Source organism: Spermophilus citellus (genome assembly GCF_964194105.1).
Source record: "Spermophilus citellus genome assembly, chromosome: 4".
Lineage (NCBI taxonomy): Eukaryota > Metazoa > Chordata > Mammalia > Rodentia > Sciuridae > Spermophilus > Spermophilus citellus.
Genome location: NC_138185.1, coordinates 134,793,776 through 134,818,844, shown reverse-complemented (window position 1 = coordinate 134,818,844; position 25,069 = coordinate 134,793,776). Strand labels below are relative to the sequence as shown.

The following is a 25,069-nucleotide window of genomic DNA, read 5'->3' as shown; positions in this document are numbered from 1 at the left end:
ATATATATTTTTCTTAATCTAGTGTAGGTTTAGGGTATTTTCATTTATACTGGAAAGAACCTTGCATAATACATCTGTGTATTGGGTATTTCTGTGAACTGCCACCTTCTCTAATCTAGACCTAAATATTGAGAAATAATCTAGAAAGTAATCTACTCCTCTGCTCAACTCCATGATATCAAGTCAAATATATTAGAGGTAATATATGTCAAATAGTGTTTCTGGTGGGAGAAAGGATCAGAAAAGAAAAGAAACAAATGACATGATTTTTACCTTTAAAAAATAGTCCACTCAACGGGGCTGGGGTTATGGCTCAGCAGTAGATTGCTCTCACCTAGCATGTGAGAGACGCAGGGTTCAATCCTCAGCATCGCATTAAAAAAATAAAATAAAAGTATTATGTCCAACAACAACTAAAAAATATTTTTTTTAAAAAAAAGACTCCACTCAAATACAAGATTTCCACATTTCAACCTCACTTGCTACTGTATAATAGATTCTTTTCTTCCAATTAAATCTTAAAACTTTATCTATGATTATACTGCCATTCCAATTAATTATATTAACATCTATACTTGGTATCCTAAAAGATAAGAATTAAAAATAATTTAAAATTGTTTAAAATTTTAGGATAATTATTGACCTACAGAAAAATTTTGAAAATGGCACACAATATTCCTATATACCTCACCTGCAATTTCCTTCATTATTAACTTCCTATGTTACTATGGTACATTTGTGACAATGAACTAATACTGATATATTAAAGTACATATTTTATTCAGACTAGTTTAGTTTTTATCTAATGTCCTTTTTCTGTTCCAGGATCTCACCCAGAATACCATGTTGCATTTGGTCATCATGTCTCCTTAGGTTCCTTTTGGTTTGAAGCAGTTTTTCAGATTTTCATTGTTTTTGATGACCTTGACAGTTTTTGTTTTTTGGTTTGTTTTGTGGTGTGGGGAATTAAACTCAGGGCCTTATGCATGCTAAACAAATGCTCTAACACTGAGCTATACCCCCAACCTCAACAATTTAAGGAGTATTGGTCAGGTGCTTTGTAGAATATCCCTCAATTTGAATTTGATGATTTTCTCATGATCAGACTGAGTTTTTGAGGTTTTTGAGAGGAAGACCACAGAGTGTTACCATCATCATGTCATATCAAGGTTATACTATCAAATGTGATTATATCATTGTTAATTTTAACTTTGATCACCTGACCTAAGGAATTAACTTTTACCTTAATTTATTTAATACCTAATCTAGATCTACCTATATGAAAGCTCTTATGTACTGTCTTGGTGATTTGGATTGAACTCATTACTAGGGGAAAAAAGGTTGGTGAGGGAACTATCAAAACAGGAAAAAAAAATGCTGGGCCCAGGGTGGTGCATGCTGGCATGCCAGGTATTCAGGAAGCTGAATCAGGGTGAGCGCTAGCTTGAGGCCTAGGCAACTTAGGGAAACCTTGCCTCAAAAAAAAAAAAAAAATTAAAAGGGTTGGGAATGTAGTTCAATGGTAAAGTACCCTTGAGTTCAATCCCTAATACCTACCAAAAAAAAAAAAAAAAAAATCCCTCAGGAAGTGAAAAAAGGGTTGGCTTTTAAACTATGGCCTTGACATTTTTTAGACATATAACTTTGGACAAGTTATTTCTGCATCTGTAAATGAAATAATAATAACAAATAGTGCTTTTAAATACCTGTTGAGAAATGTTTGTACATATGTTTTGTAAAGTATTATACTTTTAGAACTGTCAGAATCCCATATTTAAAAAAAAATCTTGGAAAGAGTTTACATTTTAATGTTAAAAATTAACATTATCTAGTGGGTTAATTTTCAACTCTTGGATGAGCAGAGAGTGTAAGGATGGCCTTAAGCCTGAGCCTAAGCAACTCCATTTTAAAAATCCAGTTTGAAACCTGCAGTCTCACCACACATGCCTAATGGAGCCCTCCAGTATGGCCCTTAGGCACAAACAAGTCACTTCTCCCCACCCTGACAAACTCAGAGTGAAGTCTCTGGCATGTTGTCCTCGTCCCATAAGGGAGAAAGGCGAAAAAATCAGGGTGAGGACCACCAGACCAGATTCTTTAACCCCAGTGTAAATGACATCACTGAGAGACCCGGTGGCAGCTGATAGGGATTGAAAGGGTGGTCAAAAGCCCCAAAATTTATTATAAATGATGGAGCAAATGAACATACATTCAGCCAAACGACACTGATACCCTCACGATGGAGAACCTGAAGAGGACCTGGAATGACATCCTATTTCTTCTCATCTTTTGTTTGATCCTCTGCATTTTCCTCAGTACTCTCAAACTCTACAGCCACATCTTGACCCTGGTGAGAGCCACAACTTCTCCCTACAACCCTCTCCTCTACTAGCCATCAGCGCCACCCCAGGAGAAGCCTGCCTTGGTTTCTGATCTGATCATCATGTGAAGGTGTATCTACTGGATGCCTTAGGCTTGAGACTTTTGATCTGAAACTTGAACTTAGCATGCAGAGGGAATGTCTGTCATGAGCCTGTCATGATTAAGTGTGTTTGCAGTGTTTAAAATTAATCTAGAATTGTTTGCTGTGAAATGATTAATCTAGAAATGTTTGCTGTGAATTGATTATGTCTATTTCAGTGTCTAGCATTAACGATTGTCATTTTCTTTTTTTTTTTTTAAAGAGAGAGTGAGAGAGGAGAGAGAGAGAGAGAGAGAGAGAGAGAGAGAGAGAATTTTTTTTTAATATTTATTTTTTAGTTCTCGGCGGACACAACATCTTTGTTGGTATGTGGTGCTGAGGATCCAACCGGGCCGCACGCATGCCAGGCGAGCGCGCTACCACTTGAGCCACACCCCCAGCCCTGTCATTTTCTTGATTAAGAAAATTTAGCTACCTATAGAGTAGCTAAACTGTGAAACCAACCTAGATGCCCTTCAATAGAAGAATGGATAAAAAAATATGGCATATATACACAATGGAATTTGCTCAGCAATAAAAGAGAATAAAATCATGGCATTTGCAGGTGGAGTTAGAGAAGATAATGCTAAGTGAAGTTGCCAGTCCCAAAAAACCAAATGCCAAATGTTTTCTTTGATATAAGGAGGCTGATTCATAGTGGGGTAGGGAGCAAGAGCATGGGAGGAATAAACAAACTCTAGATAGGGCAGAGGGGTTGGAGGGGAAGGGAGTGGGCATGAGGTTATTAATGATGGTTGAATGTGATGATCATTATTATCCAAAGTACAGGTATGAAGATATGAATTGGTGTGAATGTACTATGTATACAACCAGAGATATGAAAAATTGTGCTCTATATGTGTAATAATGCATTCTGCTGTCATAAAAAAAGAACCTATAGAGTGAAATTGTATTCAGTGATATGAGTGAATAAAGCATTGACAAAGACAGAAACGAGTGGACATTCTTTATTTCTCCCCTTCAACTGCATAAGTTGCACAAGGTCAATGTGAGTTGAGAGGGTTTTTTGAGTTCCCATTTTTGTTTGCTTCTTTTTGCCAGTCTGCTTGCTTTCTCATAATAGAGGGGATTCCCTAGATATTATGAAGCCACAGCAAAGAGCTCAACTTCATGTGAATTAACTATTAATAATTTTGATGATACTTTTTTTTATCTGCAGTATCTGAGAGAGAGAAAACATCCCTCTTTGAAAGTTGAATAATTTTTTTGTAAGCTGAAAGACGAGTAACTTTATTTTAGCAATGGACCGGAAGCATAGAATAATTATTCAAAGATGAAAAATCTTTCTGTCTCGGAATCGTGCCACTTGATTTGAATGAAAATACCAGTTTTTGTGTTCTTGAGGTTTTATGTTGGTGGCAGTTATTTAAAAAAAATAGTTTTAGTTGTTGATGGACACAATACCTTTATTTTGTTTATTTTTTTTTTGTGGTCCTGGGGATCGAACCCAGTGCCTCACACGTGCTAACAAGCTTCTAACCACTGAGCCACAAACCCAGCCCCCATGACAGTTATCGATAAAGCAACTCCATCTCTTTTTCAAACAAGTGAGAGCCAGTAACTTAATTTTTTCTTTATACACATAGAAAGGAAATATGCAGAGAAAAAAAAAAGAAGAGGCAGGGCTTTCTCTGCACCAGTGAAATTAACACTACACATAATAGCAACAGCTAGCCTGATATAATGTAAAGACTAGTGATATGGATTCAAGCCTAATTCTGTTTCAAACAAGATATAAGACTTTGAGAAAGTTTTTGAACGTCTTTGTTTATTGTATTTCTGAGTGTAAAACTATGTTGTTGAGAGGATGAGACAAGGCGTGCAGAAACATCTTGTAAGAGAGCTGTTATTTCTAACCCAGAACGTGTTCCCTGTCAGTAAGGGTGCATTACTTACTATTCATTGAGAGCAGCTTTTGGACTTTGTATTTGGAAGTCCAATTGAGCCAAAAGTAGCAGTGCGTTTAAAACCAGGATCTGACTACCCTGAAACATTCTTTCGGATCATGAAGAAAACCAGGCTGGCACCACCTGAAGTTTATTTTCTTCTGCTTTTCCCAGTATTGTCTGGGACGTCATATTTTATGACTTTTTTGTTGTTCTTTTCTTTCCTCATCGTTAGCACAAAGGAGAAAATTTCCTCTGAAACAAGTACAACCTTCTTTTGAAACAAAATCCTTCTAGTCACCTGTTCCTAGCAGTAGCTCACCTACTGCTCTCCCTACTTCACCCAGAGAGCCAAATTTAACACCTCACATTCTCTATCAGAGATAATCCTCGCGAGATAAGATTGCAAGGAGGGGCGAGAGGAAGCCCACTATCTCGCGAGAAGAGGGGGCATCGGCGGAAACTAGCAAATGGCCCCCTAGGCGACCCGGCCCCAGCCAGTGGGCGGGGCCAGAGTACATCCGCCCCCTTCCGGCTCTTTTCCCCGCCCCTCCAGCCCTGAGGTGTTGGGTTCGGGTGCTGGCATCTGGGTTCTCCCGGTTTCCTGCAACCGGTGCCAGATTGAGTTCAAAGCCTCCGGCACGCGCTTTGGCCTGATTTGTGGAGGGGGGGCGGGGAGGGACCTGCAGCTTGCGGCCCCGCCCCCTTCTCCCCCTAGCCCGCGAGCGCATCGGCGGGCCTCCGGCTTCGGCCGGCCCTGGGGCGGCGTTCCCGGTGCAACCCGGTAGCCGAGGCCCGAGCTTCTACTCGCAGGTGCCGGTGTCGAGGCCCCAGGGCACAGCCCGGTTCGGCCTCATGGTGGGTTTTGGAGCCAACCGGCGGGCTGGCCGCCTGCCCTCTCTTGTGCTAGTGGTGCTGCTAGTGGTGATCGTTGTCCTTGCCTTCAACTACTGGAGCATCTCCTCCCGCCACGTCCTGCTTCAGGAGGAGGTGGCCGAGCTGCAGGGTCAGGTCCAGCGCACTGAGGTGGCCCGCGGGCGTCTAGAGAAGCGCAATTCGGACCTCTTGCTCTTGGTGGACACGCACAAGAAACAGATCGACCAGAAGGAGGCCGACTACGGCCGCCTCAGTAGCCGGCTGCAGGCCAGGGAGGGCCTGGGGAAGAGATGTGAAGATGACAAGGTAAGGACGAGTTCCTTCCCCTCAAACCCCATCGTTTTCTTTCAGTTCCTGTGGGGGTTTTAGCTCACAGGAACTTATCACTTCTAGGATTAGCCTTATCACTTCTAGGATTGCAGCCCTGAAAGCTCCTCTTGCCCTCCAGACCCTGCTTCTGTCAGACGTATCTCAGTTTATTAATGCCACAGTCTCTAGTCTCTGCCAGAGACTGGCTTTAAGTACTGGTTCTCAAGAACCAGAAGTTAGCCTGTGTGTGGTTGCCGCCTTTTCACCAGGCTCAGCTGCTGAGCTGGCAGTGGTAATCATCTGGCCTGTGTGGCTGCCTTACGTTCACAGACACAAATCTGGAGACTGCCAGGTTTGGTGTGGGTATTGTTGTCTCATCCTTATTCTGTGCACACGGATCAATGTTAATTTCTTTATTTGAAAAATGGGGTCTCCTCTAACTCCTTTTGGCGAGACACACATACACACACAATTTTTTAAAGCAACATGACTTCTTAATTCTCTATAGGATGATGTATCAACTAAGGAATCAGATATTACTGCCTTTTTGTGATCAAAATTTTGTGATAAATGGGTCCTGGAGCCATATGTGAGCCACACTTGTGACTTGGACTTGGTGAATCCGCAATTATCTACTCAATTTGAATTGTTAATGAAATTAGCCAAAATGGTAGGTAGAATCTAAAAATAAGTCTTAAGCAGCAGAATCTCATGTCTGTGTTCTCTTTGTTCTTGAAATAAAATGAAATTGTGTATGCTTAAGAGTGATAATTGTTGTTTTATGTAGAAAACAAACTTTGAATTAAAAACAAAGTTTTAAATTTAAAAAGTTTAAAACTGGACTAACCATGCCTGCTGTCTTTGCTTTTTCTAGTATATTACTAGCTATACTAACAATTTATGATTTACACAACTTCTGTTGGTATAGCAGAGCTGTTGGTATAGCAGAGTTGTCCATATTTCCGAATGTGATAGTAGATGTCTTATTTTCTGAACTCCTTTTTAGTAATATTCACTTTTTAATGTAAGTTTCCATTATAAGTTTTTACTTTGTGTATCAACATCTTTTAGAGTAAATCACTATAAAAATCTGCATGAGTTCCCAACTTTCCTATTGTGATTGGTCTCTACCTTCTTCCTTATTTCATAAGATTGAGGCCCTCAGGTAAGTGTTTCCCAGTGACTCCCCCCTTCACCATTACATAAGATCCTCTGGAAAGGACAAAGGACCGGCAAATTTATGCACTTACTACACATCAAACTCTAAAGACTGAAAAAGTCTCTTGGGTAGCGTAGGCAGAAAACTGCAGTTTTGAACCTCATTAAATGAGGTCTTCAGACTTGGAATGGTTAAGCATTATTTAAATTCTTATATATTCATTTTTTTCTAGTATACACTCTGGATTCCATTTCTTCTATCTATTGGACTGTTGCCACCTCTTTGAGTAGGTTTTTAGTTTTACTTTGAATCAGGTGCAACTGTCCTCAGTTCTAAATTTTAAAATTTCTATACATACTCCCTTTTCTCTAACAATTACTTTCTTTTTTAACTTTCACTGCTTACTCAAGTTATTGGTGGCCTATTAATGCTTTCTGTATTTCTTTTTTTTTTCATCCCCATCCTAATCTTTTAAAATTCTGTCTGCCACTTCTTTTTTCCTCTTTTCTGAAGCTTTTATGTGAAAAGTCACAAGTGGCAGTAAGCCTTGTCAAATCCAAAGAACATTATGATTCTCAGTTTATTTAATATTTTGTTTGGTCCTCTTGTCTCTAGCTTTTTGGAAACTATCTCTTTCCTTGCTTCTGTAATATTGCTCTCTTCAGATTCTCTTTCTATTCTTTCTTTACTATATTCTTTGCTGTTTTAATTTTTTTTTCCTTTTTCCCCAACCACTCTGTTCTTGGGCCTTTGTTTTCCCCCTTAGAGCGTTATTTCCTAGAGTGGTGTTAAACAGCATACTGTTCTTGGAATTTATGGGTGGTCAAGAGAAAAAAGGAAAACATATTTGGAGGGAAATCCTAAGAACTATATGTATCTCTTAGAGTTCATAATGCCTATTGGCTATAAAGGCTCTGTGAAATCCATTGGTAAAGAAGTCTGTTTAATTTTGTTTAACCCAATCTTTCTCAGTTTATTTGAGCACAGCTTGCCATTTTCATGGCCTACTATTACCACAATATAGAAGAATGTAGCAAAGCACACTAACATGGGGAATGTTGCCCTAGATATTTTAACTACTTTTAAGTGTTTGGCTAATATTCTATGCAGCTAGAGCACAAACCTATATCTCCTGACTATAGGCCAGTGTTATACATTTTGAGCTAACTATGACATTTTTGTTGGAGTGCTTGTGAGTGAACTTGGGGTTAACAAGGAGGCTCTGAGCTACCCAAAAAAGGATAGTCTTGGGTGTGTGTGTGTGTAATATATATATATATTTTAAAGAAAAGTTTTAGATCTATAAAATTATTGTGAAGATAGCACAAAGTATTTCCATATTTTCCACACCCAGTTTCCCTTATTATTACTATCTTATATTAGGATGGCACTTTTTTTTTTTAAGTTGTGAGTGCACATAATATCTTTATTTTATTTATTTATATGTGGTGCTGAGGATCCAAACCAGTGCCTCACATGTGCTAGGCTCCAGCTACAACCCCAGCCTCATGGAGGCACAGTTGTTATAATTAATGGACCAGTATTGATATATTGTGACTAACTCAGGACCATACTTTATCCACATTTTCTTCATGTTCTTTTTGTGTTCTAGGATCCCATTTAGGGTACTATTACTTTTAATCTTCATGACTTCTTTTTTAAAAATATTTTTTTAGTTACCAATAGACCTTTATTTTATTTTTTTATATGTGGTGCTAAAGAGTTGAACCCAGTGCCTCACACATACTAGGCCAGCTCTCTACCACTGAGCCACAACTGCTTAAGTTGCTTAAATTGTGATACTTTTTCAGATTGATCTTGACAGTTTTGAGGATTTCTGATCAGGGATTTTGTAAAATTTCTTTGAATTGGAATTTGTCTGCTTTTTTTTCTCAGAATCAGACTCAAATTATAGTTTTTGGAAAAAAGACCATAAAGTACCAATCTTGTCACGTTATATCAAAGTTACATCTTTCAAATGACTTATATCACAATTGATATTAACCATTATCACCTGGCTTGAAATAGTGCTTGTCAGGCTTCTTCATTGTAAAGTTACTGTTTTTTTTCCTCCCTTCCTTGTCTTTACACTTTGGAAGAAATTCATATGTCCAGCCACACTTAATGATTAGTGAATAGTGAGTTACAATTGTAATGAAGGGCAGGGTATCCACATAAACTATTTGGAATTCTTTTCCCCTGGAGGTTTGTCTCTTCTCTTTGACTAATTAATTTATTTAATCATTTATTTATATCACTATGGACTTGTGGATATTTATTTTATACTTTGGACTATAATCTGGTGCTACTTTATTTTGTTCCAGCTCTGACTTGGGGAGCTAAGCCTTCAGTTGGCTCCTATTTCCTTTCCTTACTTTTTTTTTTTTTTTTTTTAAAGAGAGAGTGAGAGAGGAGAGAGAGAGAGAGAGAGAGAGAGAGAGAGAGAGAGAGAGAGAGAGAGAGAGAGATATTTTTTTTAAATATTTATTTATTTTTTTAGTTCTTGGCAGACACAACATCTTTGTTGGTATGTGGTGCTGAGGATCGAACCCGGGCCGCACACATGCCAGGCGAGCGCGCTACCGCTTGAGCCACATCCCCAGCCCAATTTCCTTACTTTTATATGCCAGAAAGTGGAGTTTGCACATACGCCATGCCCAGTTGCCTTGTCATATACCTCTTCCTTACTTTTTGGCACTCTTGACATTCTTTAGGCTCATCTAGTATATTTTCTGCTTCAGTCTTAGGCCAGCATTTCTCCAGGGAGTTCTAGTTCTCTTTAGTGGAGAATAGTGTTAGATCTGGGTGCTAGGTATGCCCATTGCTACTGTCAGGCTGTCTTTGGAAATCTAAGAATCCCTATTCCATTGGAAGCAGAAAGATAATATTGGCTTCTTCCAGATTTATTATGTCATACTGATATTTTCAATCTGTTATCTGGACTACTAAACGCAGAATAAAGAGATTAAAATTGTTCCTATTGTTGTCCAGGAAAGTGAGAAACAAGATCCATTTATCTGGATTCCTTCAATTTTTTTTTTTTAATATTTATTTTTTAGTTTTCGGCGGACACAACATTTGTTTGTATGTGGTGCTGAGGATCGAACCCGGGCCACACGCATGCCAGGCAAGCATGCTACCACTTGAGCCACATCCCCAGCCCCTCCTTCAAATTTTTTTATTTGCCTTCCCTGTAAAGCGTTTCAGCATGGAAAGGTATAGAAGTTTGCTAGGGCTGCCATAACAAAATACCACAGACTAGGTGGCTTAAACAACAGAACTTTATTTTCTCACAGTTGTGGAGGCTGGAAATCTAAGATCTAGGTACTAGCAGAGTTGGTTTCCTCTGAGGCCTGATCTCCTTGACTTGTAAATGGCTGTCTTCTTGCTCCTTTATCCTTACAGAGTGCTCCCTCTGTGCATTTACAAACCTGGTGTCTCTTCCTTTTAGACAGTGGTCTAAGGGTTCAACACTAATTTTAATTTAATTACCTCTTTAAAGATCTTATCTCCAGTATGGTTACATTCTGATGTTCTGGGCTTTGGGACTTATGAATTTGGGGCAATACAATTCAGTCTAAAAGGAAAAAAAGTCTTATTAGAAACATACACACACATAAAAGTTCAGTTTTGAGGATTGAAGCTGATGACAATAAATGACCACTTTTTTCTTTAACTACCATAATTCTTCTTGAGTTAGGGTATACCTTTAGTTGAGTAAAGGTCATGGCCCAGAAAAGAGAATAAGAAGCATATTACATTTTTTCCCCCAGAAATGTCTTTATTGTGTGTGTGTTTGTGTGTGTGTGTATAACACTTATTCACATGCCAAATATGTATGTGTAAAAATCCTGGCATACAGTAGATATTCAAGGTTCAAATCCTGACTTTGCTATTTAATTTATGTATGACCTCTGACACATTTACTTCTCAGTGCCTCAGTTTCCTCATCTATAGAATGAGGATAATAATAATAAACTTTTTCATTTTTGTGAAGTTTAAATGAGTAAATTAATTAGAATTCTTAAAACAGTGTCTACTGCATAGTTAATAAAAAAGGTTCAGTAAGTACTGTGTTAGTTATTATTATTCTACAGATACTTCCTTATTTCTGTCCTGCCTTCTTTCCAGGATGGGGCTCTGTGTTCTTGCCCAAGATCCGGTTCCAGTTCCAGTACCTGTGTCACCCTTTGCTCTTGGCATCTGACACCCTTCCCCTGCCATTACCAGGTCCATTTTTAGATAGGCTTAGTTGGCTTCTCCCCTGTTTTAGCTAACTCCCTGGAGCTTACCTGTTCCTCTGAACTATAATTTGAGATCAGACTACTACAGTTCTTCCAGTATGCGACACATGATGGTTTGAACCTTTATCTCTGCATCACCAGACATAATCTGGCCAAATTCTAGATATAATTTAATTGCTACTTCCCATTATTCATAAATCATACATAACTGATACCTTCTCCCCAAACTTCTTTCCTACCTTCTTGGTTTCTATAAGTGGCAATCATATAACCATTATTAAGACTGAGGTTATGGGGCTGGGGATGTGGCTCAAGCGGTAGCGCGCTCGCCTGGCATGCGTGCGGCCCGGGTTCGATCCTCAGCACCACATACAAACGAAGATGTTGTGTCCGCCGAGAACTAAGAAAAAATAAATAAATATTAAAAATTCTCTCTCTCTCTCTGTCCTCCCCTCTCTTTCACTCTCTCTTAAAAAAAAAAAAAAAGACTGAGGTTAGAAATTTTGGTGTTATCTTTGGTTCCTTCAGCATGTCATATTGAATGATTATCTTGGTCTCCATTTCTTAAGCAAACTTGATTTTCCTTAAACCTTACTTTCAGAGAGGCTGAATGAGAGGCTGGGGATATAGCTCAGTAGTAAATCACTTGTCTAGTGTGCCCAAGGTTCTGGGTTCAATCCCCAGTATACTGTCACTTCCCTCAAAAGAAGATAAGGTCTATATGGACAGAGTGGCTGCATCAAGTCAAAATTCTGCTGTGTAATCTTTAATTTCTTCCATAGAATGGCTCCAATTACTCTTGTCTTCTATTAGCTTCTGACCTAGACTGGTCCAGACAAATTGCTTTGCTTGCTTTTGTCTCCCCTTCTGTCTTTTTGTGTCATTCATTTTGTGTTTTTGTGCCTTTATTCCTGCTATTTGACTCTCAGCCTCTTGTCTCTTTTTTATGTATCTATTCTTCCTTCTGATCCATGTTTATAGGCCACAAAGCCCTTAGGGCTTCTGACACAGAGCACACTTTTCCTTCTTCTTTTTTCTTTCTTTTGGTACTGGGGATTGAACCCAGAGGTACTATACAACTGAGCTACATCCCCAGTCCCTTTTTAAAAAAAAATTATTTATTTATGTGTAGTGCTGAGGATCCAACCCAATGCCTCATACAAGCAATGCAATGTACCACTGAGCCACAACCCCAGCCCCATCCCAGTCCTTTTTATTTTTCATTTTCAGATAGAGTGAGGTCCCCAGGCTATTCTTAAAACTTGCAGTGTACCTGCTTTGGCCTCCCAGGAAACTGGGATTACAGGCATGCACAACATGCCTGACTGCTTTTCCTTCTTTATACACAATATAAGTCTATTGTTTGAACAGTGCTAAATTTTTTTTTTTTTTTTTTTTTTTTAGAAATAGTTTCTTATGTGTTAACCTTGTTCTTTACAAAATTTCAAGTTCCTGGGGCTGGGGACGTGGCTCAAGCGGTAGCGCTCGCCTGGCATGTGTGCGGCCCGGGTTCTATCCTCAGCACCACATACCAACAAAGATGTTGTGTCCGCCGAGAACTAAAAAATAAATATTAAAAAAAAATTCTCTCTCTCTCTCTCTCTCTCTCTCCTCTCTCACTCTCTCTTTAAAAAAAAAATTCAAGTTCCCTCAGGAACTTTAATTTTTTTCCTTTATGTTTCTGATAGTCTTAGTGTTGAGGCAAAATTTCATGGGTTGATTTATGTCCCTCCCAAAAATTATATCGAAGTCCTAATACCTGTGAGTGTTAACTTACAGGTCTTTGCACTTTTAGTCAAGTTAAAATGGCATTATGTTGAGTTAGAGTAGGTCCTAATCCAATGACTGATGTCCTTATAAGAAGAGAAAATAATTACAGAAGAGAATGCCGGATACACAGACATGTCATGGAAGGTGGAAGCAGAGATTGAAATTCTGTTGCTAAGGAATGCCCTGGGCTAGAAGAATCCCTTTTACTAGAGTCCATAGTGAGAGCAAAGCTCTGTTAATACCTTCATTTTGAATTTTCAGCTTTCAGAACTGTGAGGTAATTTCTGTTGTTTTCAGCTATTCAGTTTATGATGCCTTATTACAGCATTCCTAGGAAATGAATACCCATAATGAATACTCAAAAGTTATTTGATTTGTTGGTTAGATAACTTATTTTAATATGATATACACTGTGTGGCAATATAGTTTAGTGGAAAGAGCAAGATCTTCTAGAGTTAAATAGGCCTGAGTTTATAATTGTGCCATTATATTACCTCCTTAAACCTGTTTCTTCATTCATGAGGATTGATGAAATAAAATATATATAGACCTGTCTGCTACAGACTTGACATTTAATAATGACATTTAATAATGTTAGTTTCTTTCTTTCCTGCATACACTGTATAGTTAATTTTGACTAAATGCCTCTTTAAGTTACTGAGTCTAGCTTTGACTTGTGATTCTCTTGGTCTTGTACTGTTCTCATGAAACCCAAATATATTAATTAATTCAGTTGACAAAATATATTGAGCATCTGCTGTGCTCTTTACTAAAATGATCTTAAAACCATGTCCCCACTTGCCAATTTTTTTCTCCCTTTCTTATTTTCATATTGTCTGTTTTCTCTTGCTTCCATGATAAGGGAGTGAGGAATCTCAGGAGGTTCTGTGGAGATCATAAAACCAATTGGCTCTTCAAAAACAATGACTGGGATTTAGTTATGCAGAGAAAAGGTAAAAAGATATCCAAGGAGCTTCCTTCTGCCTATTCCATAAAGGAAATAAAACAGTTCTTAGAGTGTGACATGTGACATTTGTCCACTGAAGTGATGAGAGTACTTTTTGAACTATGACTTCATTAAGCAAGAAAAACCATTCCTCATAATTTTTGGGTGAAGATTTAAGATTCTACCATTTTAGTTTCTTCCTCAAAAGAGTTAAAAGATTCCTTGGATTGAAAGTCCAGTTTTCCTGTTAGGGCCAGCCTGGATATGTGATAATTTTAGTTTCTCACAGTGTTTTAAGTCTCTTTCTTATGCCTGACTTTATCTAACTTTCTTGCATTATTTCTGGCAAGGTGGATCCTTCTTTGAACAGTGTTGCCTCAGAGCTTTTGCTCACTTGTCTTCCTTATCTGATTCTTCCCCTCTGCTAAACTAGATCCTTCTCTAAAGGATGATTTCAAAACTTACCTCCATAAGTTTAACATGACAGACAGAATGTTTTTACTATCCCCCAAAGTTCCCTCTTGTTCAAGTTGTCTTTCTTCCCTTACCTCTGGCCTCAGGCAACAGCTCTTCTGCTTTCTACCATATTAATCAGTTGTCTTTCTCTAGAATATTATATAAATGGATTCATAGATATATACCTATTTAACATAATGATTTATTTTCCCTTTACATTTTCAAGTCTTTATGTCTAATTTAAATTTTTCATTTGATGATTAACAAAGATCTGATAGATTAACATTTTCATTCTTAACTTGAATTTTCTAGTATTTTGTGCTGCCCATCTCTCCTGAAAACATTTGTCCCTTAACTTCAATCACATCTATAGTATCCTTAATATCCTGTCCCTCTCCCACTCAATGTTGATATGTCCTGTACTTCCATTTTTAATCCCATTTTTATTTCTTTATTCGTCATATATATTCAAGTTTCTGTTTTAGGTCAGTTTCTGTGCTATGAGCTGTAGATACAGCAGTGAATGACATAATATCATGTTATAGGGGACTTCACCTGAGCAGGGGATACTGGGGAATCTAACTAGTTTATGGGGAATCTAACTAGTTTACTTCTTGGAGAAGACAAAGAAAGAGGTTTTCTTTCTTTCTTTTTTTTTTTTTTTTGTACTGAGGATTGAACCCAGGAGTACTTAACCACTGAACCACATTCCCAGTCCTTTTTTATAATTTATTTAGATTCAATGTCTCACTGAATTCCTAAATGCCTCTTTAAGTTACTGAGTCTAGCTTTGAGTTGTGATTCTCTTGCCTCAGCCTCCTAAGCCGTTGGGATTACAGGCATGTACTACTTCTCCTGGCTAAGAAAGAGTTTTTAATTGAGTCTAAAACAGTTTAGTCTTTAATGAGGTGAAGAATAAGAGGGTTGTGAGAGATGAAAAGAGCATTCCAAATGTAGGGTGTTACATGTTTCAAAGAACAGTATAGGGGGAAGTATGGAGTTTTTGAATATCTAAAGGTTCAGTATGTAGAGTGTGGGAGCTAGAATAAAATTGATAGCCGGGTGTGGTGGTGCACATCTTAATCCCAGAGTTTGGGAGGCTAAGGCAGGAGGATCACGAGTTTAAAGCCAGCCTCAGCAATTTAGCGAGGCTCTAAGCAACTTAGAAGACCCTGTCTCTAAATAAAATACAAAAAGGGCTGGAGATGCAGTTTAGTGGTTTAGTGCTCCTGGGTTTAATCCCCTGTAACTGCCCCTCCACCTTCCAAAAAAATGATGCTGGACTGAAAGACTGGAGTCAGATTATGAAAAGGGATTTGTGAAATATGTTAAGGGCAGTAGGAAGCAAGTATCTAGGATTGCACTATTCCTGGCTTGTTATTTATTTATTTATCTAACTATCTATTTATTTCTTATTGTGGTGCTGTGGATTGAACTCAGGACCTGTGCATGTCTTCTGGTCATTTTGAAATGTATAATAAATTGTTGTAGACAATTGTTGTTATCTTCATGTGCTATAGGACACTATAATTTCTAATATTTAACTGTATTTTGGTACCTGTTATCCAATCTCCCTCTATCCTTCCTACCTTATCTCCCTTCCTAACCTCTAGTGACCACTATTCTACTCTACTTCTATGAGATGCATTTTTTACATTCTTTTTTTTTCTTATATTCTTAATATGTGATCATCTTTAGATGTACCAAACTGTCTTGTGCTTTCATGCCTCTACCTCAGTCACTTTCTCCCTCTTCCTTTTTGTTTACTTGGCAAACTCTTAATTGTCTTTTAAGATTCTGTTAGAACAGTAGTCTTGTAAATGTCTTTGCTGACCTTCCTAGGTCTATTCTGTATTTATCTTGGATCTTGTACATGCTTAAAACACTTACCATATTGCTGTAATTATTTATTTATAATTGCTTCTCCATAACTAGATTGTAAGTGAGGCAGAGCTATGTTCTATTTATCTTTGTATTTTGACAGTTCTTGAAATAATATTAGTTAATAAATATATGTTATTTTCTCCCTGTACTTGAGTCTGAACCAAGGCCCTTGTGGATGCTAAACCACTAAGTTGCATTCCCAGCCCTTTAAGATTCTTGAGGATAGAGTCCATACCTCTTAATATGCATATATATTGAATACCTGATTCATACCCAGTTAATAACAGTAGTTCCCCCTTATTCACAGTGGATATGTTTCAAGAACTCAGTGGATGCCTGAGATCTTGGACAGTTAGTACCAAATTCCCTAAATACTGTGTTTTTTTTTTTTTCCTGTAAACGCCTAAGATAGAATTTTCTTTATAAATTAGACATTGTCAGAAATTAATAATAATAACTACTAATAAAATAGAATATTTATAATCATATGGTATTATAAAAGTTGTGGGATTTTTGGTTTTGTTTTCTGTGTTAGGGATACAACCAGGACCTTGCATTCTAGGCAAGTACTCTGCCACCAATCCATGCCCCCAGCCATATAATGAAAGTTGGGTGAATGTGGTCTGTCGGTCTGGTCTTTATGTCCTCCCTCTCCTCCTTCTGCCTTCCTCACTCTTAAAATATTTTTTTTATGCCTTACTCACCCTTCTTGTGCCTTCTTGTGATAAGATGAAGAGACAAATGACATAGGCATTGTGACATAATGTTAGGATACTCTGTAAGGGTTACTTGAATACACTCACTTCAATACTATGACAGTCAATCTGTTAACACTGATAGTAGTGAGTAGTGACTAGGTATTATGTACAGAATGGATACACTGGCTTCATATCCTAGGTGGCATGGAATGGGACCTTGTGAGATTTCATCATGCTACTCAGAATGACTTACAGTTTAAAACTCATGAATTGGTTTTCTGGAATTTTTCATTTAATATTTTTGGATTCAGGTGGATTGTTGGTAACTGAAACTATGCAAAGTAAAACACTGGATTAAGGGGGAGTACTTTAAATAATTGTTGAATGAATGACCTTATCTATACATTATATTGGACCTACTTTTTTCTTATCTTCCAAATATATATTGTGAATCTTTTCATTATAAAAATCTAGAGGAGCTGGTAGAGTGCTTACCTGGCTTGTTTGAGGCCTGGATTTTGATCCTCAGCACTGCTGGAGGAGAAAAATCTATACTAGAGAGGAAGAGGAGGTTGAGAGTGGTAGGTCAACAGATACAAAGTTACAGTTAGATACAAGTTTTGGCATTCTATTGCATAGTAGGATGACTGCAGTTAATAATAACATACTGTATATATTTTTGGTACTGGTGATTGAACTCAGTGGTACTTTACCACTGAGCTAAATGCCTAGCCCTTTTTATTTATTTTAAATATGTATTTTTTAGATGTAGTTGGATATAATACATTTATTTTATTTATTTTTTTAATGTGGTGCTGAGGATCGAACCCAGGGCCTCGCACATGCTAGGCGAGCACTCTACCATTGAGCTACAACCCCAGCCCTACCCTTTTTATTTTTGAGAGAGGGTCTCACTAAGTTGCCCAGATTGGTCTCCAACTTGTAATTCTCCTGCCTTAGCCTCCTAAGTCACTGGGATTATAAGCATATACCATGGTGCCCAGCTGTACTGTATATTTTTAAATAGCTATAAGAGAGGATTTTGAATGTTTTCCCACCAAGAAATAAGTGTGAGATGTGCTAATTACTCTGACTTGATCATTACACAATGTGTACATGTACCAAACATGACATTGTACTCCATAAATTTGTAAAAGTATTACCTGTCAATTAAAATAAACCTTTAAAAAATCTTGTCTAATGTTGTAAAAACTTATGTATTTGGCATTATGCAATAGGTGTGGACTCAGTAAATATGTGATGATTTATTTAGGAGTTTGCATTGGTTCTGAAACAAAGTGTGAAGAAATAAGTGCTGAGGCTACCACAGATATTATCCACATATCTGATTACACTACTTTTTCTGGAAGACATGATCAAAATATTTTAGTGTAAAAACTACCCATTTTCATTCTATCATAAGTAGAATTCCTTGCTGTCTTCCTTCCTTTTTTCTTCCTTCCCTCCTTGAGATGGGGTTTGTTATGTTTCCAAGTCTGACCTTGGACTCCTGGGCTCCAGCAATCCTGCCTCAGCTTCCCAAAGAGCTGGGACTGCTGGCACGTTCCACAATGCCGGCTTTAGGTTATATAATTTCTTTGAAACATGTGATGTTGAATCTAAAATGATATTTTGTTCAGTTAGGAACTCAAAAATTCTTTTCTCCTTCAATTTAGCATTTAAATGAAGAGAGGAATTTAGGCCCTCTTCATGGGCCTACATTTAAAACAAGAAAAATAAAGAATAGACTTGAAAGGTTGGTTAATTTGATATGTGTAACTGAATTGTTCTGTAAATAGGCTTGCTATTCCAATTTTATAGATGAGAAGACTAAAGCTTTTAAAAGTGATTTGTAGGCTGGTGTGCAGGTGCACATCTCTAATCCCAACTGCTCTGAAGGATGAAGCAGGAAGTTCAAGGCCAGCCTGGGCAACTTAATAAGACCCCATCTCAAAATAAAAAAGAGCTGGGGATGTAGCTCAGTAGTAGAGTGCTTGCCTAGCATACATAGGCAAGGCCCTGAGTTCAATCCCCAATTCTAGGGGGGGGGAGGGTACTAAAAATAAATAAATAAAAATACTAGTACCTAGTATTGAAAGTAAAACTTAAGTCTTGATTTCTAAACCTGCATTTTTTTCCATAATTTTATCATAATTCATAATTTCCATTATTTTATCATAATTCATGATTATTTTTTCAGGTGGAGAATTATAAATAGTGGAAAACAGAGGGATCAGTTTTGCTCGTTTTTAATATTACTATGAATGATTTAGAAAAAGTTGACAGTGTACTTTTTTTGGGGGGGTGGTTACCAGGGATTGAACCTAGGGGTCATTCAACCACTGAGCCACATTCCCAGCTGTTTTTTAAAATATTTTATTTAGAGACAGGGTCTCGCTGGGTTGCTTAGGGCCTCACTAAGTTGCTGGAGACGGCTTTGAACTCGCAGTTCTCCTGCCACAGCCTCGAAAGCTGCTGGGATTATAGGCGTGCACGACCGTCCTTGCACAAATAACACTCCTGAAAGAAATAAACCACAGGAAAATCATAACTGTACTGGGAAAAATTGAAGCTTTAATGGAAGCATTTAGGAGAAAATGATTCAAAATATACTAACAGTATAATTAGCCATCAAAAAGGAATTGGATGGCTGGGCTTGTAGCTCAGTGGTAGAGCACTTGCCTGACACATGTGAGGCACTGAGTTTGATCCTCAGCACCATATAAAAATAAATACAAATAAAAATAAAGGTATTATGTCCATTGAAAAAGAAAAAAGGAATTGGGAGTCAACCAAAATCACCTATTAGAGCTAATAAACAAATTCAGTAAATTTGCAGGATATAAAACCAAGACACAAAAATCACGTGTGTTTCTGTTCACAAGCAATGAATTATCGAAGAGGAAATTAAGAACACACTTCCATGGGCTGGGGGGTTGTAGCTCAGTAATGGAGCTCTTCCCTAGCATTTGTGAGACACTGGGTTTGATTCTCAGCATCATTTATAAATAAACAAAATACAGATCCATTAATACCTAAAAATATATTTTAAAAAATAATTTATTCATAATAACAAAAAGAATGAAATAGGGGGCTGGGGATGTGGCTCAAGCGGTAGCGCGCTCACCTGGCATGCGTGTGGCCCGGGTTGGATCCACAGCACCACATACAAACAAAGATGTTGTGTCCGCCGATAACTAAAAAAAAATAAATAAATATTAAAATTCTCTCCCTCTCTCTCACTCTCTCTTTAAAAAAAAAAAAGAATGAAATAATTGGGAATGTATATAACCACAGAGGCAAAAAAAAAAAAAAAAAGCTTTTACACTGAAAATTATATAACCCCAATGAAGGAAATTAAAGAATACATGGATTAGGGGCTGGGGATGTGGCTCAAGCGGTAGCGCGCTCGCCTGGCATGCGTGCGGCCCAGGTTCGATCCTCAGCACCACATACCAACAAAGATGTTGTGTCCACCGAGAACTAAAAAATAAATATTAAAAAATTCTCTCTCTCTCTCTCTCTCCTCTCTCACTCTCTCTTTAAAAAAAAAAAAAAGAATACATGGATTATCCATGTTCATGGATTGGAATAGTTAATAATGTTAACTATTTGTTAAAATGTTCAGATCCCAGTAGAAGAAAAGCAACCAGCGAAATTTGAGTATTCATCCTTCTGAATCTGAGCTCTTATCTCTCCTAGAACATTGAGTTTCAGACTTTTTACAACTGCCTTCCTGAGTTAAAGTTTTAACCTGCACAACTAGGTTAAATTGACTGACTGTCCCTGATTCTTCAAATGGCACATCTGCAGTTTTCAATGACTAATTCATTTTCATTGTAAACTATAAAACCCAGACTCCTTCTGTAACCTGGGGGCCATTTCCATACCCAGAAAATGAGCCCACCCATGCCTGATTGACAACTGTGAAATAAAGGAAAGCTTGCTGATGTGTTTGAGGTCTGCTTCCATTCTGGTTATTTGTATTTTCATTATGGTGCCAAATCGTGTTGGTTATTTTTGCTTACATGTATAAGATGACAAAATACACTTCTCTCATGTATACCTAAAAATAAAGAATTGGAAGAGGAGAAAAGTTTGTTTCTAAAGAATGCTTGTTTTTATCTTTACTTCAAAGCCTTTTATGTCAAGTGATAGAGCAGTTAATAAATTGATTCTAAAAATATAAAATTTTTAAAAATGTTCATACTGCTCAATAAAATATAAAGAGTCAGTGCAATCCTTATCAAAATCCAAATGACATTCTTTACAGAAATAGAAAAAAAATTCTAAAATTCATATGGAAATACAAAAAATACTGAGTAAAGAAATTTTGAAAAAGAACAAAGGTTTACACTTCCTGATTTGAAAACTTAACTACAAAGCTAACATATTACAAAAGTAGTCAAGCTCCACTAATCTGCTTGCTGTACTCTACTGTAGATCTTATGTGTTCTTAGCTACCATGTGCACATGTGCACACACACAAAGTAGTAACCCCCTGAGGTGATTATTTCATAGTATATGTATTTATCAAATTGTGAACCTTAAATACATATGAACTTTAATTGTCAAATATACCTTAATTTAAAAAAAAGTAATAGAAATAAGGTAATACATTAGGAAATTCTGTGAGATTCCTTATGTGTTACTTATGCAAAAAAAAAAAAAAAAAAAAAAGCTAAATTTTAGAGACTGCCATGCTAAGTATTGGAAATAGTAAGGAAGACAGTCTATGCTTTTTACATAACAATAAAAGTAGTTAACATTTATTGAACACTTACTATGTGCTGGTCAGTTTTATAAACACTTGGTTTATATCAGAAGTAATCCCTTGAACAATTCTAAGGCACAATTTCTTCATCTATGAAAATTGAGAAATCACTGTGCCTTTCTTGAAGGATGGTTGTAAAGATGAAATGAGATAAGACTTATAAAGCACTTAGCACAGGATCTGGCACAGATTTAAGCACTTAGTATTCATTAATTATGCTATAGTTTGGATCTTGAATGTTCCCCAAAGGCTCATTGTAGGCTTGGTCCCCAGCTCATGGGAGGTAGTAGAATCTTTAGGAGGAAGGGCCTACTGGAGGGAAATTAGTTCATTGAAAGCATGCCTTTGAATGGATTTTTGGGACCCCCAGTCCCTCCTCATCTTTCTTTTCTTCCCAGTCATCATGAGATAAACAGGCCACATATTTCCTTCCATGTTGCTGCTTTACCACAGGCTCAAAGGCAAGGGGGCCAAGCAACCGTGGACTGAAACTTCTGAAATCATGAGCTCAAGTAGACATTTTGTCTATATAAATTGACTATTCCAAGTATTTTATCACAGAGACAGGAAACTGAATAACAGTTATTAATGGTACTCCATTTTAATTCAGCTGTAAATAAATAATTGCTATACCTGACTATTTATCAGAATCACTTGTACTATTTTTTTTAAAACAACATTCCTGTGCCACATCAATGTTTATTGCAGCTCCACAATAGCAAAACTATGGACCCATCCTAGGTGCCCTTCAACAGATGAATAGATAAAGAAAATATGCTATATATACACAAAGGAATATTACCCAGCCATAAATAAGAATGAAACTATGGCATTTGCTGGTAAATAAATGGAACTGGAGACCATCATATTAAAAGAAATAAGCCAATCCCCAAAAACTAAAGGCCAATTGTTCTGATATGTGATGCTAACATACCATATGAGTAGGGGAGGAAAGAATAGCAGTTCATTGGATTAGACGAAAGGGAATGAAAGGAAGGGAGGGGAGATGGGAATAGGACAGTAGAATGAATCAGACATAACTATCCTATGTTTATATATGAGTACATAACCAGTGAAACTCCACATCATGTAAACCAAAAGAATGTGATCCTAATGAGAATAAGTTATACTCCATGTCTGTATAATATATCAAAATACACTCTGTCATGTATATCTAAAAAGAACAAATAAAAAATACGCATTTAAAAAAGTGAAAAAGAGAGCTGGGGTTGTGGCTCAGTGGTAGAGCACTTGCCTAGCATGTGTGAGGTACTGGGTTTGATTCTCAGCACTGCGTATAAGTAAATAAAGGTCCACCAACAACTAAAAAAATATTTAAAAAAAAAGTGAAAAAAGATTCCTGTGCCATCCTTATACTACTCAATCACATTGGAGGTTGAATGAGGAAGAATATGTTTTTTTTTTTTTTTTTAAAGCTCCTCAGGTGATTTCTGAGTGTCAGCTAGGTTTGATGGTTATGTTAAAGAAGATAGAATTGTCTCTAGAATAATCATCTGAGCATGAGTCAGGATCAATAAAAATGTTTCTAGTGTGGAAAGAAAGGAGACAAATGACATCTTGTAAAGTTGAATATATACAACTTTTGGAGTAAATGGTCATAGTTGTGCTGATTGCCCCCCAGACAGGTTATACCCCAAAATACGCCATGATGAAAGTGAGGCAGATAAAGCTGAGCCATCTTCAAGGTCACCAGCTGAAAAAAGAACAACAACAGCTGCTAGAATTATTTAGAGAAGCCACAAGGGATGGAAAAGGCATTAAAAGAACTTCAGAAAAATCTTCTAAAAATATAAAAATTTTAGGTATTGGAGAATGAAAGATTAGAGGTAAATGGATGGAGTAGCTGAGAATGAACAAGAAGTGATATAGGATAATATCTGGAGAAGAGAAGACAATTTTTGCTGGAAAAAAAGAGATAATAAACTTACCCTCATGGGCTGGGGTTGTGGCTCAGAGGTAGAGTGCTTGTCCAGCATGCGTGAGGCACTGGGTTCCATCCTCAGCACCACATAAAAGTAAAATAAGGATTGTGTCCATCTATAACTAAAAAGTAAATGTTAAAAAAAAAAAAAGAGAAAACCATAAACTTCAGAAGAAAGAAGTTGAGAAGTCTCAGGAAGAATAGTAAATGCATTTTAATTCATTAACTTGGAAATGGCTAAATAGCAAGCAGAGCAAGGATAATTGGCCTATTGTAGATGTAACCCAAATCTCAGAAAAGTATCATAGAAAGGTAGAGGTTAAACTTCCCAAGGCAATAAAGTTGATAACAAGGGGAAATAAATGAGGGAGTACAAAATAATACTTGAAGGATAACTAAAATTATACAAATATAGGTGAAATTTAACTTAAGGTAGAGGAGAATAAGTGTACAAAGAGCATGGGACAGTAATGTCTAAGGAGTTGCTCAGCAAACATTTACCTCAACATTATAAAGGCTATCTATAATAAACCCAAAGCCAGTATCATATTGAACAGAGAACAACTGAAGCATTTCCTTTAAAATCAGGAAGAAGACAAGGATGTCCACTCTCACCACTTCTATTCAATATAGTGCTTGAAACTAGCTGAAGCAATCAGGCAGGAGAAGGAAATTAAGAGGACACAAATAGGAAAAGACTAAGTCAAATTATCTGTGTGCTGATGAAATGATCCTGTATCTAGAAGACCCAGCAAATTCCACTGGAAGACTTTTACAGCTGATAAATGAATTGAACAAAATAGCAGGATTCAAGGAAACATTCATACATCAGTAGCTTTCCTAAACTCCAACAGTGATTCTGCTGAGAAAGAAGGAAGATGATGAAAGAAATTGAAGAAGACGTCATATAACTGAAAAGCTCGGACCCTGTCTCCAATGCCAATCAATGCCAAAATTAATAATGAGGACATGGTTTTGAGAAAAAGGAAAAAGAAGTTTTATTGCCTTGCTAGCAAAGGAGAAACACAGGGGACTCCTGTCCCAAAGGCTGTGACTCCAGATCAGGAGGGACGGGGGGTTTTAAAGCAATTTCTCAAGGGTTACATTCATGGTGCCACTGGTCCCAGGGCACCATGATGACTGTTCGGATATACTTTGGGAGATATTCACTTCCCAGATCCTCAGCAGGCATCTCCTTCCTGTAGTGGGTATGTTCAAGGGCAGTTAACTAGGGGAAGAAAAGATAACACTGTCTCCCTAATCTTGTTAGGGAGGGGCAGAGGTGAGAAGAGAGAAAATAAATAGATAAACAAATAAATAAATAAACCTTAGAGCAATAAGGGCTACATTTGGAAGGTGAAGGGACCACTGTTACATTTCTCTACTGTCAATTTCTACCTTCTATTTTTATGGAAAAGTGGGGAACGACATCTCCAAGCTACTTCATGCTGAGAGAGGGCAAAGTTGGGGGAAAGTGACCCAATGTCTTTGTTTTCTGTCAGGTGGGGTATGGACAATTAAGGGTATTCAGCATCACAGCAGTCCAGAGGTCCATGGTGGTAGTTGGCAGGTGACTGGACAAGGTATACATAGGGCAAGGTTTATGCTAGGACAACAATAAACAAGACAGCAAAGCATTACAT

At 37.4% G+C, this 25,069-nt stretch overlaps 1 protein-coding gene across 2 annotated transcripts in view; it reads left to right on the top strand.

The window, feature by feature from the left end:
- Positions 1-4,919: 4,919 nt before the first annotated feature.
- GOLM2 (golgi membrane protein 2) overlaps positions 4,920-25,069 on the top strand; it is a 113,378-nt gene continuing 93,228 nt past the window's right edge. For both annotated transcript variants that reach the window (XM_081288803.1, XM_081288802.1), the window contains exon 1: positions 4,920-5,550. In XM_081288803.1, coding sequence (XP_081144929.1) covers positions 5,224-5,550 — 327 coding nt within the window. In that variant the 5' untranslated portion in view covers positions 4,920-5,223. The remainder of the gene's footprint in view (positions 5,551-25,069) is intronic.